A 15,378-nucleotide genomic window follows, 5' to 3' on the forward strand; every position below is an offset into this window, starting at 1 on the left:
TAGAAATGTATTTGAGACGTCCTGCTCTTCTAAGTGTGTGTGTGTTAAGTCAGTAGTTCCGCTTTGTTTATTGAAACCAAACTTTCCCTTATTGAGTATTGTTGGAGAATTAATTACCACCCTTTTACCGAGTCCCTTTCTTTTTCAACAAGGCAGAATTAAAGGAGCAGATGCTGGGAATACACGAGCCACAGCAGTTTTCCTACGTTTCGCTTTCTTGTCACGCACGTCTTGCCCTAGAGATTTTCTGCATCAAGGCATTAGAAGAAATCCCTCGTATTTACATCCAAGGCAGCCCTTCTAGGAGGTTCTGAGAAGAAGACCCTGCAATATTCTGCAGGGTGGGCATTTTCTCAGTTTCCTCCCCCTGATGCATTCTGTGGCAAGGAGTAGCTCAGCCTTTTGCTTTATAGTCTCTTCTGTGAATGCCCAGGGCCCATGCTGACCTGTTAAGGTTTGGTGGCCACCAAATGTAGTCCACCCCTTCAAGCCCTGTGCATGTTTCTATACCCTGCTTTTGTGCCTCAGAGCCGGACAGCATGTGGAAACCCATGGCTTTGGCATGCCAGGGTAAGTTATTTTGGCCAAGAAACCTGGCTACTTGCAGGAAATTGCAAATCCTGCAGTTGCTTTGGCAAAAGCATTGTGTTTTTGCGTGAGCCCCACCCATACTGTCTAATTTTCCATTTTCCTGTGAGTTCTGACATTTTCTGTGTGTATTTCAGAGAGCAACTGTTTGTAACTCTCATTTTCCCGTGAAGGAATTAGAGGTAGAACTTAGGCAGCTTTGGAGGGGATGGCTGAGCTGATGGCTTGAGCTGGGGGATGGCCTAGCAAAGGTGAGCCAAAGCCCAGCAGACCTCAGCCAAGCAGGCTGAAACTTTCTGGGTGTGGGCCAGATCACTCTTCGTGCTTCTGAAAGCACGAAGAGTGGCTGGCTGCTTTTGACCTGAGGCAGGCTCAGGTTGTTAGACTTCACAGTGGGAAAGGAACCTGGCTGAGGCCTGCAGCTGCTACTTGGATACATGCAAACAGCCCTGTTGACAAGGAGAGGCGTTTGGGTTCCCTCTGGCTTAGAGGGGTCTTGGCTCACAGTTAGCAGGCACACAGCGTGGCCTTCCCTCAGACTCTGCTATTTTTACCACGCTCAGCTCCAAAGTTTATTTGCTGGTTGCCATCTCACCGAGGTTTGTCTCATTAATTCATCTCAGCAGAGCCTGGGCAGCAGCAAAGCCAAAGCCTAACCCTGTGGTACGAACTGGAGAGCATCTAGACAGCAGAGAGTGGTTTTAAAACGCAAAAGCAAAGCGTGCGCTTTAAGGTGTTACTAGTTTTAACAACAGCTTCCTTCCTGAGGCCACGTGGATGTCTCCAGCTCACAGGATAAAGGAAGCAAACAACTCACTGGTGATGGAGTGAAGCGTAGGAGCCGCAGTGGGGTTGGAAGAACGTACCTGAGACCTGGCAAAGGCAATGTCAGTGTTCCAGAGGCTGAGGTCTAGAGCAGCACTAGGGGCTCTGGATCAAACCCTGGGAGGCGGCCACAAGCAGTGTAGAACTTTGCCAGTGACACCAGGCTGCAGGAGCTCAGCACGGCTCTGGCAGAGTCTCTTTTGGGAATAAGCCTGGGTCCAGAGTACTCTGGACCTCCAGGTGGGCCCTGTGATGGGATCTCATCTAGGAGATTTGAACCTCTAGGGACTGCAAATGTGGGGCTGCAAGGACTGCAGGGGAGAACAGGCGTTTTGCACCTGCTGAAGAGAGATTATGAGTCAAGATTGTGGTCCAGCCGAAATATCCTTGATCTAAGTGTCGAGTAGAAATTAAATGGAAAACTGGATTTACACAATTTGTCCTTTCCTGCCAATAAGGAATGTATGTTTGTCTGCAAAACGATGCCAGAAGCTTTAGTGCAGAGAGTTGTTGCCTGAGCACTGGGAAACGGGAGGAGTTAAAAGAGGACGATGCAGTGTTCAAGTAGTCCAAGTATTCCTATTTTATTTCAGTCCCAACCCAGTTCTAGTTTTGGGCACTCCTTCTGAATGTCTGTGGTACAATTTCTGGTGCTGTGAGTCTGAAGTACCTGAGAAAAAAGGAGCAGGCCACAAAGCAAAGCCACCAGCTGCTGATGTCTTGGCTGAAAAGGCATTCATGTGCAGACTAGGGGGGACCATGTTTTAGAAGGTGAAGCTGTCAGTCCTGGAGGATCAGAGCACCCACAGGTGTGTTAGAAAACCCCTCCTGCTGTAGTTAGAGCAGGAGCTTGTTGTATATGGGCAGTGCTGGAAAAAGATAAGAAATGAAGGAATGGTGACTGCACAGCACAAACAACAGAAGTCACCTCCTGTGCTGCTCGCCTGCAGCCCGGGAACCCGATCAAAATTTGACTGTGGGTTTAAGCAGTGTTTGTCATTCATGTGGCATTGGTATGGTTAGTGTAACAAAACTTGTAATCTGTGGGACTCACAGTATTGCATGATTTCTTTTCCTAGGGTTTGGGGCTTTTTACTTTTATTATTAGCTAAAGTGCTTTAACAAATATCCATGTGGTTAGTGAAAAGGGAAAGGTTATGAAATGTCTGAGCTCCTATATCTGCATAATGATAGCAGATACAGCACAGGGATGCTGTGTCTCCTTGATAGATGAATTCTCTTTTTTTCTGGTTGCTGCTTAGAGTGCATTTATGCAGAGAAAGTGGAGGTGTGCTGTGTGGTTAAAATGATAATGGAGTTTATATAGCAAATCCCAGCTATCACTTACCCACTGGAGGTGGTACTTCCTATTGCGCTACCACCTACCCCAGCAGCATTTTGCAACAGAAAATCATCTAACAAAATCTGGGCATGCTAGAGGAAGGTGGATTTGCAGGGAATAGTTTGATATTGCACAATACTGGTTATCAATTATATAATAGACTTGATTCCTGGGCCAGCAAATACTGGAGGAAGGAGCTCGTAGATCCTATGCTGCAGAACAAAAATTGGAGGTCAAATGCATAATAGTTTTTTAGATGCTTTTAAGATAAGGATGGTTTTCAATAGTCCTGCATGAAAAATAAAATGTTCAGCAGTAACTATATGGCAGTAAAAAACAAAATCCATTTAAATAAAGTAATTTGGGAGAATGCATTAAATTAAAGCCGGAGCTTAGCTGGCCAGTAGGAAAGTATTTTTAAATATTGCCTAGATCAAGCTTTTGTTGTTTGTTTTTGTCAAAGCTAAGGATTTAAACCCTATTGTCACTGCTAGTTCTTACAGTGACAAAGCAGCTCTTTGTGTTCATGTGCTGTTACCCGTCATGGCCCAGAATGCAGCCTGAGACTCTCAGCAGCTCTTATCAAAAACTTAACCTGGCACACACAGCTTCTTCATTATGCCTGCCCTGCCTCATATGCCAGGTTTTTTGGATTGTGAAAGCCTCAGCTAGCTGATGGAAGTGTAGGGAAACGAGGCAAAAGAGTTTTCCCATCTTTAGATGAGTTTTCAGTCCTTTATAAAATCCTGCTGGTTCCTCATTGTCCTCACAAATAAACACCAGTGATGGAACTGCACTTGAGGATGCAATGATGAATTCAAATTTGGTAAGAACTTGAGGATCTGTACAGTTCAGCTGTTGGAAGAAGAGAGTTAAAATTCTGAATGGGAAATTCAAGCCACGAAATGCTTACACATGAATGCCCACACATACCTAATATATTGGTATGTTTTCCCCCCAGTCTCAATTTTCTGAACAAATTAAATAAACTGTTGAGAACAACTTGGGTGAGATGCCAGGGTTTTGTTTTCTTAGAAGTAAATATTAAACCCAAGATACCTTTTCTCTCCTTGTCCTTCTGTGCAAGTCAACGACGAGCAGATCAGCCCTCTCTCTGCTTTCCAGTAAGAATAAACACTTAATTGAAAGGGTCTGGCTGTGATGCTCCTGTTTGCTTATGATTGGTGATAATGGCTTGGCAATGGCAGTCTGTAAGTCACTATCAGCATTTTAACATCTTCTATGGAAATTTCAGAGATACTTAATTTGCTCATTTGGTATATAAAGGCTGTTCCTGCTGAGCATAATATGTTGAATATAATTCTTACTCAATTACTAGAAGCACGATGTAAAAATTCTTGAGACTTGGTAAGGGAGCAGTAACACACACACACACTACATCTATTTACTGTTTTTCTTCTCATTTGGCTTCTAAATGTAGCTGGTTTCATAACTGCAAGTGCAGTTTGAGAAGAGGAATGGGTTGTGATTATTTGTACTTTAGGTATTTATGTGCTTTTAAAACTGTCTTTTGTCCTCTTTCTTTCTGCAGTAACACCTCCATAAGTCTTAGAACAGTGGGATGTAATTGTCATCTCTCACAGCTGCAAAAAGCTAGGAATTATTGAAGTGTTGCTTTAAGGAAAATGTTCCTTTTCCATTTCTGAGCTGATGTGCACAGTTATAGAAGCTAGAGGAATGAAATATTTTATATTAAATAACTGACATTACAAAGGATTTCCCATATTTTTGTTTTCTTTTTAAAATTTGCTGTATTTTTTACTGTTAAGGTGTATTCTTGCAGCACAGTCTTGAGTCTGGGGTTAGTGACCTGATATGGAAAGTGTAATTTCTAATGTGAGAAGGTATATCTGGTGTCTATAAATGCCAGCATTTCATGTGGACATCAAAGATCTGGGATGAGCCAAGGAGGAAAACAAGTGCTGGACAGGACAACAGCAGAGAATAACTTATGCTTGGGAGCCACAGGACAGAGAAGAGCAAGAACTGTTTCTCTGTAGGGATACAAGCTGCCATGAGAGGTGAGAAGCCCCCCCCAGTCTCTCCCTCCCACCCATGCACTGTGTGAGGACCTAGACTCATCATCTACATTGCTGACATTTTATTGAAGGAGAAGCTTCCAGTATAAGCAAAGCTACTGACAGGAAACAACTGGGGGGTTTTTGGTTAGTTTTGGGGGGTGTGTGCTTAACTCAGTAGTCAAAAGTGTTCCCTTTTCCTTGTTGGAAATTTCAGTTCAGCATGATTAATAGTTTTGGAACATTGGTGATAATGCCACTTTGTGTGTAGAAATGAGAATGTTGCTTTCTTCCTGCTCAGCTGCACATTTGGCCATCTCAGCTAACCTTGAGTAGTGGAAAGATTGTGTTTATTTCTTAGAAGTCTCTGTTCAGTGTCTCACACTTCACTCTTAAGTATCTGGTATTAGCAACTGCTGGAAATGTGATGCAGACTAAGTGGTTTTTTTTTTCGTTGGTGTGGTTTGGTTTTTTGGAGGGCGTTCTGTCCCCCCCCCCAAATCCAAGCATCATCCTTTGCATTAAATACACTGTCTTCATTTTCCCTTGTATAAAGCACTTATAGAAACCTTGGAGTACAGATATCTGGGTATTTCCCTGCAGATGGGAAGGAAGCCATGAAGTCCGAAGCTACTGAAAAAAGCAGAAACTCAAATCTCTACAGCTCTTCCAGGAAGTCTTTGAAACACTAAAGCAAGTTTTATTACAGAGATTAGTTTAGGTTACACTCATTTATTAAAACCTAAGGACATCTTTATAAAAACTACTGTATAGAAAGACAAGAGCAGTGCAAGAGCAGTGTAAAACACATTTTTGGTTTACTTGGCAATCACTTCAGAAAGACAACATGATTCTTAATATGAAGTTAGAGAATGCTGCAAAAAAATAGGACAAGATTAGATCAAATCTAGATTAGCAAATCACTGGACACTGGCACATTGATTTCAAACATCAAGTGTTATGTAAACAGTATTATTGTCAATGTATTAATAAAGAATGAGAAATCACTGCAACCCTAGAATTTCTAGTTAGCTTAATTAGCCTAAAATTTGACTGCTGACTACTTAATAGACTATTGCACTGTATATATTACCTGAAAGATGTACTATTTATGTCAAAGGAGGACTAGAAGAAACGCCTATCTTATACAAGAGAAATTTTGAGTCTGAGAACAGATGTTTCTCCCTGGGGAGTGGGTGAGGGTTTGTTTTTTGTTGCTTTACTTTTCATACACCATCACTGGTGGTGAAATGGAATTGACTTTCAAAATGGCTTTGACGTGGCAATTCATAGCTTCTTCAAGTGGACAGTCCTCGTGCAGAAATTACAGCCATAATAAAACTATTAAAAAACAGTTATCTAAAAGAGCTGCTACAATATGCCAAAGTATACATTAAGTGGCCAGATTGTTTTCACTCTGGTTTTGCAAGATCGATAACCAGGCACGAAAGATGGTTTAATTACAACACTGAGTCCTGCACAAGCTTTATCACTTATCTTTTTATGTCCTATGTTATACACAGCAATTATTAAGAAGTTGGAAACTCAGATCTTGTAAAGCTGAAGAGAGAAAATGAGTTGGACAAGGAAGGAGGTTTCCAGAGCATGAAGGTTGTTAATAGCCACTGAAACAGCTGCCCTTGTTAAAGAGGGTCCACAATGGAATGATGCACTTCTCTAAGTGCTAATTTAAGATCCCTTATTTTTCTAACCAGAGGAGGATAGGCATAGAATAAAAGATGTGTTTTAGTCCAGGTCTTCTCTTCTAGAGAATTATTGTGTTGGAACCAGTTTCTTTCTGTCAAATATCTGGTACACTGTAACTTCAATCACGTAAATGCAGAGGGATGTCAGAGCACAGCTACAGAGACAGCTGAGATGTTCAGGTGACTGTCTAGCCAGTGCTGTTCTACAATGTTCTGAACACTAAGGGAGAAGGGCCAATAGCCATGGTCAGGAAACTTGTGGTGCACTATTTCCTATTAGTTTAAGGCCCAACAAGCATTATTAGTCTTATTCAGGATCTCATATTCTGCTAAATTAGAGATGCTATCAGATGATTGTAACAACACAACAATGGTTCATCAGCTACGACATGGATTTATCCATAAATTAATTGGTAGGCAAAATGAGAATTTCAGACAGAGAGTATCTACCTTCTATTAACTGGCTCTGTATAGAGAACATAAGAAAACAAACCAAAACAAAAAGCACATCAGTTACAAGGTATACATGTACTAGAAGTAAAGCATAAAACTGCTCATTAATAACGCACAATTCCCAAAGGGAAAAAAACCCTTACAAAATACAGTAAGTCACAGAAACCAGTATCTAATACAAATTCCTTCATGAACATAAGCTTTTTACAAAGCTCTCTGTGGTGGTGATCACCTCACAATGAAAGTAGGTGCTGGTAGAAGGTAAGAGGAGCATACAGTTACTGCGAAGCACCAAGGTAAGACTGATGATTGTAGGTATGTACTTGTGGCAGGTCTGCAGGGGTTCTGCATCTTTGAGCTGCTGTGGAAGGGTGGGGAAGAAATGAAGCTGGCAAAGGTATAGATGGCACTGCTTCCAGCTACTTGGTTTCCTTTGCTTTTCTTGCAAATTGGCACTAGTAGCACTGCCTCACATCTCATGGGATCAGCTCTCCCACCTCCAGGAGCACTGCCCCTTTCCCTGTCTAAGCTCCCATCATCATGGAGAGAGCAGTTTCAACTGCCTGCCAGTATCTGCAAGCTGCTTACAGCATCTCTTTGCTGGAGGTTCCATTTTGTTCCCAGCTGAAATGCTTTGAACGGCTCTGCAATGCTCTGATCAAATATTATTTTTAGAAAACTGGAATCTTCGGGGTTTAGTGTGAATCGAGGTTTAAAAAATACTGACTCTGTTTTAAGTGCTATCTTTCTCACCATGGAAAACACCCCAGTTGCACTGCTCTGGTATAGCTCTACAAGCAGAGCTGCCTGCAGAGGTGCATATGCAGAAGGTTCTGTGAGGAGTGGGCCAGGCCTTAAGCTTAGTTAGGACAGGACAGAGTCTAATGCCTTCTGGGTGGCATTCCCACCTGTGGCATTCAAATTCTTTCTTATTAGCTGTTGCCTGCCCTTACTTGGTGATACTCAGCATTTTTTTACTAGTTGGTTTGCAAAGAAAAGGGGCATGTGCATATTGGTATACTACTCAGAGAGGGCCTTCTTTGAAGACCAGGCACTCTTGTGGTCTCCAGCCTTGTTGGGTCCCCCAGCACTAGTCCTGCTTTAGTCATGCACCATCATGTGCTCCAGTAGCCCTGAATTCGCTCGGACCACTCAGCAGTCTACCCCTTTGGAGTTCAACAGAAGAGTACAATCCACTCAAGTCAAAGCTGTACAAAAAGAAAACTTGATTGTTCACTGATTAGGTGTTGGCTGTGTAGCAAAATATATGATTATTTTAAAGTTATTCAGGTTTGCAGGACAAAATCTTAGGCGTGAAGGATTAATTTGGCATTATCATGGGTTTGTGTTATGATTTCTAGATGAGCTCCTGTGTTTGGTTGCCATTGCCAGGTTCTCCACGTGTATGTCTTAAATAATTGAATTTAACAGGATTTTCCCATGTAATTGATTACTTTTTAAGCTGATATTTTAAAATAAACCTGTCTTGTGGAAAGGGAAGTCAAGCTATTGCAACATAGTGACCAAAGACCAAGACTGAGGAGACTTCTGTGGTGGCATCATTGCCCTTCCAGCTTACACATGAATTCTTAGATTTGTGAGGGGTAAACTCTGAAGACAGGCTGTGGCAGAGGGAATTGGATTATTGCCTTGTAAAGCAGAGGGACAATAGTGTTATTGCTTCTGAAATATATAGTTGATTTTCTTCTGGTTTTCTTTCAACTTCAAGGAGTAGGGGGGTGGAATGGGGTGCCTGTGTTGCTTCTTAATAAAGCTCTTCTCTTCAGGAGAGTGTGTGAAGCTGAAGCCAAGATATGCTCAGATGTTTGATGTTTTAGTAGAATCATTGCCAATGATCTTAAAATGTGTATTAAGGTGGAAATGATTGCTACTCTGCAGTTGAACTCAAGGAAAGAGCTTCACTTATCTTGTAATGCACGTTAACCATTGTGGTTAACAATGATGGGGATTGCCAGCATCTACCCTATTGTCACAAAATATTATCTAGAGAACTTTGGAAAAACTCACATTCAGTATTCTGACACTTACATTCGGCTCAAATGGCACTACATGGATGGGGAGGCAAAGAAAAGTTATCTACCAAAGGTTTGTCTTGTGATCTTCTACACCTTTGTGTGAATTTGCCAGAGCAACTCAATTTTCTCCCTGTTGAGCATTTCCTCAAATATGGTGCTTCCTTTCAGAGATAATGTTGTCGGTCTAAAATTTAAATATTGCTTACAGACTGCTTTCTTCTGGAGACTCTTTCTGTATCACTTGCCTATAGAAGTTGTCTGAATGATGTTTCTCAGCAGTTGACTTGCTCAATGCCCCTCTTGTAGTCTTTCTCTCTCCTGCTTATCCATCATTTTTTCAGCTCTTGTCATCGAGTTGATTTTCTTGGAAGCTGCTCCTTGAAGACTGATCTTACCTCTCCCATCTTGAGGCACATCAGTAGAAATTTCTGGAAGACATAAATCACAAATGTTCTTGTAGTGTTTCATGAGCACACAACACCAAAGGATTTCCTGTAAAGAAAAACTTGTCGTTTTCTCAGCTGTGAGTTTAATTTGGGGAGGCAGGAAAGAGTAAGCAAAAGCATGAGAAAGGAAGGTGTTAGGAGGCCTCTGCCTTCTGTCACTAGCTCAATTTGGCTCACTGTGAGCTTGTGGGATATGGTTGGTTGCATTCTCCTTCTTTTTTTCTATATTGTCACAGTGCTTTCTAATAATTTATTAACCTAGACAGCTTTATTCATGTTAGAAATAATAATAACAACTTACTTGGTGTTGTTCTGTTCTGCTACTGTCCTTTTTTGATGTTGGTAAAAATGGATACTAACAAAACATACAAACCTGTCTCTTGTCTGGAGACAGATTTCACTGTTTTGTAGGGTGCTGTGTGCTTTAGCTCAAATTAAATGCTTTGTTAATTAACAATCTGTATCATTAAAATAATTAGATTTTTTTATAGGACATGGTTTCTTTTAGGTATTTATTTCTTTTTAAAGGAATGCTCAGAGATGGAACAGGTAGGACAGGTATTTGTGTGTTCCAGGACAGAAATGTGTCAGACCCATCAGCCTCTTCCTGTAGCTGTGTGTCCCAAAGCTGCTCCTGGCCAAATCCTTCTTCCAAGGTTAATGTAAAATCAATAGCGTCACCAAGATGGTATAAAATGAGAGTTACCAGATCCAATGACCATAGGAAAGTTTCTGAATATTTGTATGCAGCACAGAAGACAAATTATCACTCGTGAGTAGCTTCAATTTTCCTCCTGAGTGTATAAAGGAATGTGAATGGCAGAGCCAGCACCACACAGACCACACTCAGCTCTGAAAGCCTCTTACATCAAGTATGAAGTATTCATAGAATCCTAGAATGGCAGGGGTTGGGAGGAACCTCTAGAGATCATCTAGTCCAACCTCCCTGCCCGAGCAGGACTACCTAGGGCAGGCCACACAGGAATGCATCCAGGCAGGTTTTGAAAGTCTCCAAAAAAGGAGACACCACAACCTCTCTGGGCAGCCTCACAGTAAAGAAGTTTCTCCTCATGTTGAGGTGGAACTTCCTATGTTCTAGCTTATACCTGGCCCCTTCCTCTTGACACCCACCCCTTAGATATTCCCCCTCTCAGCCTTCTCTTATCAAGACTAAACAGCCCCAGTTGTCTCAGCCTTTCTTCATAGGAGAGATGTTCCAGTCCCTTAATCATCCTTGTAGCTCTCCATTGGACTCTCTCCAGTAGATCCCTGCCTCTCTTGAACTGGGGAGCCCAAAACTGGATACAGTATTCCAGGTGTGGTCTCACCAGGGCAAAGTAGAGGGGGAAGGAGAACCTCCCTAGACCTGCTGGACACACTGATGTACCCCAGGATACCATTGGCCTCTTTTTGCCACAAGGGCACGCTGCTGTCCCATGGATAACTTACTGTCCACTAGGACACCAAGGTCTTTCTCCATGGATCTGCTTTCCAGCAGGACAAACCCTAACCTGTACTGGTGCCTGGTGCTCACCCTGTGTTTTCCGAGCTCCTGGCTGAGCCTCGTGCCCAATCAATAGCTCCTGCCTGAAACTGAACCCTGACAGGACAAATTCTGGGCCAAAAGGTCCTCTTCCTCAAGTGAGAAGTGGGTGGTGTGATTGACTGATTGATGGCTGGATCACTAAAGCTGAGAGGCACTGCTTCAGATCATTTTGAAATAGTGGGATCACTGAAAAGACTTGCATTTTCCGAAGAAAGGCTAATGCTAATTTCCACATGCCATTAGCTGGAGGAATATACCCCAGCCTCCCACCACAGCGTGCTGGGCAGCAGAAATCCTGTATTTGTCACTTCTGGACACTTCCACAGAATGTTAATGTATTTAGAGCTGAAGTGTGGGCTCTGGAGGTAGCTCAGGTTGCTCCTATTCACTAGCAAAGGTTACTGTGATTGTGTAGCACCCCAGATTGCCATTGCTGCTCTGCCTGACTGCTCAGTGCACAGCACCCAGGCAAGTGGCATCAATTTTCACTGCCTGGCAAGGAAGTAGCTCACTAAAAGATTTTCTCCTCTTCCACAGCAATGACTTTGCATGGTGGCTTAGCTCTGATGGAAAAAAATGACATCCATTAATAATGAAGGAATGATTCAGAACCTCTGGAGACAAGTTTTTTTTCAGGGACTTTTGTCATTTTTTGACAAATGAAGTAAACAGTTACCACATTCACCATTCCAGGTGACACTTCCTGAGTTAGTGTTCACATAAAAGCACCATCAATCACCACAGCCCCTTCAAACCTCAGATAGCAAAGTAAATGGTCTCCACAAACGTCCAGATCTCACTCTGATATAAAATTGTATTACTCTGATCTAAGCAGACCTGCACAGATCTGTGCTTGTTGAGGTTCTGCTGCAATGCCTTCAAATCTGGTCATGCTGGGAGGGGAAGAAAAAGCTTTTACTCTCTGTTCACAGGAATAGTTTGGGTACCAGGCTAACAAGCAGCTTTCTGAAATGAGAAGCCCTTGGCGGATACACGGATTATTATAAGCAATAGGAATGTCCTCCTTCCCCATAACTGGAAGGACAAGGGAGGACAAAGCACAATGGACTAGGATTTAAAAAAAAGCTTCAGAAGACTGAGAAGAAGGATATGATAAAATGAATTGCAGGACAAGCACCAAATGGGAAACCATTCAGTTGTCTAAATATATTACAAACTAGAAAGAAACAGAACATAATCTAATCCCTCTGCATGTGGAATCTGCCAAAGAGCAGGGAAACAATTTTCATAGTCTGGCACCTACACTCCTATGGCTATATTATACAGAACATACAACATTATATAAAAAATGTATGCTGAAAGGCTGCTTGGGTTACTAAGTGTAATGCTTCAAAGTTATGAAATGCCAGAATGAACACTGCTGGGGTGATCTGAGCTTGGCCCTCTTGATTGTGTCAAAGCAAGCAGAAAGTCTTCAGATTTTTTAGGTGGAGCTCACCAGCTTTTTTTTTTTTTTTTTTCTTTGGGAGAATATCAAAAGAGCTGAATGATTCAGGTTTTTCTGATGTAGAGGAAACTTCAATAGCAACTAAAATTCGCTTCAGGTTGGCTCAGTCCTGAAGAAGTCAAACGTTTTGGGTTTTTTAATTGATTAGGAACACTTCAACATTAGTGTCACTGGATGTTGCCATCTTGCCATAAAGGAGCAGTGGTTTGGCCCCCATTTCCATCCCCAATCTTTTACTGGATTACATTGCCTTTGATGCAGCACAATTTCTCCTCTGGTATAGCTGTGAAATGCATCATGGCACCTGCTTGAGGTCAGGTGAGAGGACTGCCTTAAATGATGGCAAGTCCATTTTTTCTCAGCCATTCTGTAAAATAATCTCCATCACTGGCAGCCATCACTAATGTTTTCCAAAGAATAGCAGGCCCAGGGAAGACAGTTATCTGGTGCTTCAGAGTTTAAACAAAACCCAGGCATTGGAAATTTTCAACTTGAAAAAGAAACTGAATTTTCAACTCTAGTTTTATTCCTACCATACCCGACAAATCTGCAAAGGTGGAGAGAAACGTCAAGATATGTTTCAAAGCAAATATCTCAGGAAGGTGTTAGGGCTTAAACAGAATAAATGTGCAACACATGCCAGATTCATCAGAATTAAGGAATCCCTTACCTGCAGACTGAAAAAAGATGATGGAAATAGAATCATCAGAGAATCAGAATGGTTTGGGTTGGAAGGGACCTTGACGATCACCTAGTCCCAGCCCCCCTGCATGGCAGGGACACCTCCCACTAGACCAGGTTGCTCAGAGCCCCATCCAACCTGGTCTTGAACTCTTCCAGGGATGGGGCATCCACAACTTCCCTGGGCAACCTGTGCCAGTGTCTCATCACCCTGACAGTGAAGAATTTCTTCCTAATGTCTAGCCTAAATCTCCCCTCTTCCAGTTTTAATCCATTAGTCCTTGTCTTCTTGTTACAAGCCCTTGTAGCAATTCCCTCCCCAGCTTTCCTGTAGCCCCTTCAGACACTGAAGGGCCACTGTGAGGTCTCCCTGGAGCCTTTTCTTCTCCAGGCTGAACAACCCCAACGCTCTCAGCCTGTTCTCATAGGAGAGGTGCTCCAGCCCTCTGATCATCTTTCTGGCTCTCCTCTGGACTTGCTCCAGGAGCTCCAAATACCTGTTATGTGTTAAAAACAGAATCGTAAGCTTCTTTTCTGGTAGGTATGCTCTTGTTCGTGTGGGGACATATAAATAGGGCAAACTGAGAGAATCCCTTGGTAAAGTAGTCAGAAATGTCTGGGATGCTTCTGTCCATCAGTTGTTAAGAAATATTGTGGGACTTCACAACAGACCCGTAAACCGCAGGGAGGCGTGGGACAAATGGGCTTGTTAAATCTTAATCATATTCCATGGTGACATTTTGGAGGGGTTCCTGTTTGAGGGCGTGTACCAACTGTGTTGAGCTGGTGGCCCACAATGTACCTAGTGCAGGTGTGAATGGCAACTAGAAAGGTTATTACGTGCTCTGCATGAAGCGTACATGGAGAACTGTGAGCCACAACTTGCGAGAGTGATGGATCCAGGGTGTAGCACCAGAGTGCTCAGGAGATTAAGCAGTTCCCTGACAGTTCAAGAAAAGACCTTCTCAGCAGGATTTCTCTGTCCTGCTGCTCTTTTGGAGGACATAACCTACCCTCTTGCTATCACAGCTTGTGAATTGCTATCCTTACTTAAGAGCATCAGGCAAAAGGTCGGTTGCAACGAGTGGAAGAACATGCATTTCTCTGGTGTCTACTGGAAAGATAAGGCCTACTTACAAGTCCTGAGTAGCGCTGGGATGTGCTACGTACTGCAATACATGCCAGGCTCTTAGGAGAGAAAGCTTTTGCTGGGGTGGGTTAAAGCTTAGCCTAAGATCATAGTAGTCCTATTGAAGCACTAGAAAGCCTGCTTTCCATAACTGCTGCTGGGAAAGCCATGATCACATGAGAGATGCTGTCTGCTCATCTTGGTGCTCTGCAGGTGGGAAGAAACCATGTGAAGTATATGAGTTTGCATTTGGATTGTGCTTACAGCAATGTATTTGCTCAGGCTGTGTCAGCATCACTACAAAGGTGTCCTGAATGAGAAACAAGCCAGGCACAAGGCATGAATGGGGCCAACTCAAAAGTGCAGGTGGAATAAATAGGTCCTATCTACTAGTCACTGGCAACGGGGCTGCATGTCACCTGGCAGACTGTTCTCCTCCCTTCCACATAGGAAATGCAGGTGGGAAACAGGCACGTGCTTTCTTCCATGGTGGTTTCAGAGCAGACTCGCCTGCCTGTCTCATGGAAGCTATCACATAAAAGCTTAACATGTTACCAAAGTGAATGCTGTTGGCTGCCTCAGATCCTTGAAGCATTGCAGCAACATATTCAAGAGCAACAATGACTGTTTGCAATGCTTTTTGCAAGGGCTACCAGGAAAAGTCAAGTGCGGAAACGATGAAGCGTTTTAAAAGAAATTGACATTTTAATAATTTGTTATGAGTGTTGGTAAATCTGGCTTTTAAATTGTTTGCTCCATTTCATAAGAACCTTACCTCTTTTAGCCTGGATTAAGCTTGTGTAACCCCCATAAGGACTGAGGGACACAAACCAAACTGCACTTTGCATCACTGCTGAGAGCTGCTCGCTGGCTTTGAAGGAGCTTTAGAAATTCTGGGAAGATCCTGCATTCCCAGGGGGTCAGCTGGCTTGGGTACTTGTACAGGAGAAAGAGCTGCTGGCAGATGGCAGGTGTCTGCTGGCCTGATCCTTGGTTGTGCTGCTGTCTTTCAGAGGAAAGGCTGGTGGGACAGGGGAGGTGCAGGAGCTACTCTCCTTACCAGAGGATCATAAAGTAACTTGAAGGATTTACACTCGACTGCTGCTTATTTCCCAGCTA

General features: G+C 42.9%; 1 protein-coding gene across 1 annotated transcript in view; it reads right to left on the reverse strand.

Moving 5' to 3' along the window:
- Positions 1-5,471: 5,471 nt before the first annotated feature.
- The window catches only part of SHISAL1 (shisa like 1), an 87,651-nt gene continuing 77,744 nt past the window's right edge, over positions 5,472-15,378 (reverse strand). The window contains exon 5 of the mRNA XM_051644215.1: positions 5,472-9,417. Within this exon, the coding sequence (XP_051500175.1) occupies position 9,417 (1 nt within the window). The 3' untranslated portion in view covers positions 5,472-9,416. The remainder of the gene's footprint in view (positions 9,418-15,378) is intronic.

This window comes from Apus apus, chromosome 1 (genome assembly GCF_020740795.1).
Source record: "Apus apus isolate bApuApu2 chromosome 1, bApuApu2.pri.cur, whole genome shotgun sequence".
Classification (NCBI taxonomy): domain Eukaryota; kingdom Metazoa; phylum Chordata; class Aves; order Apodiformes; family Apodidae; genus Apus; species Apus apus.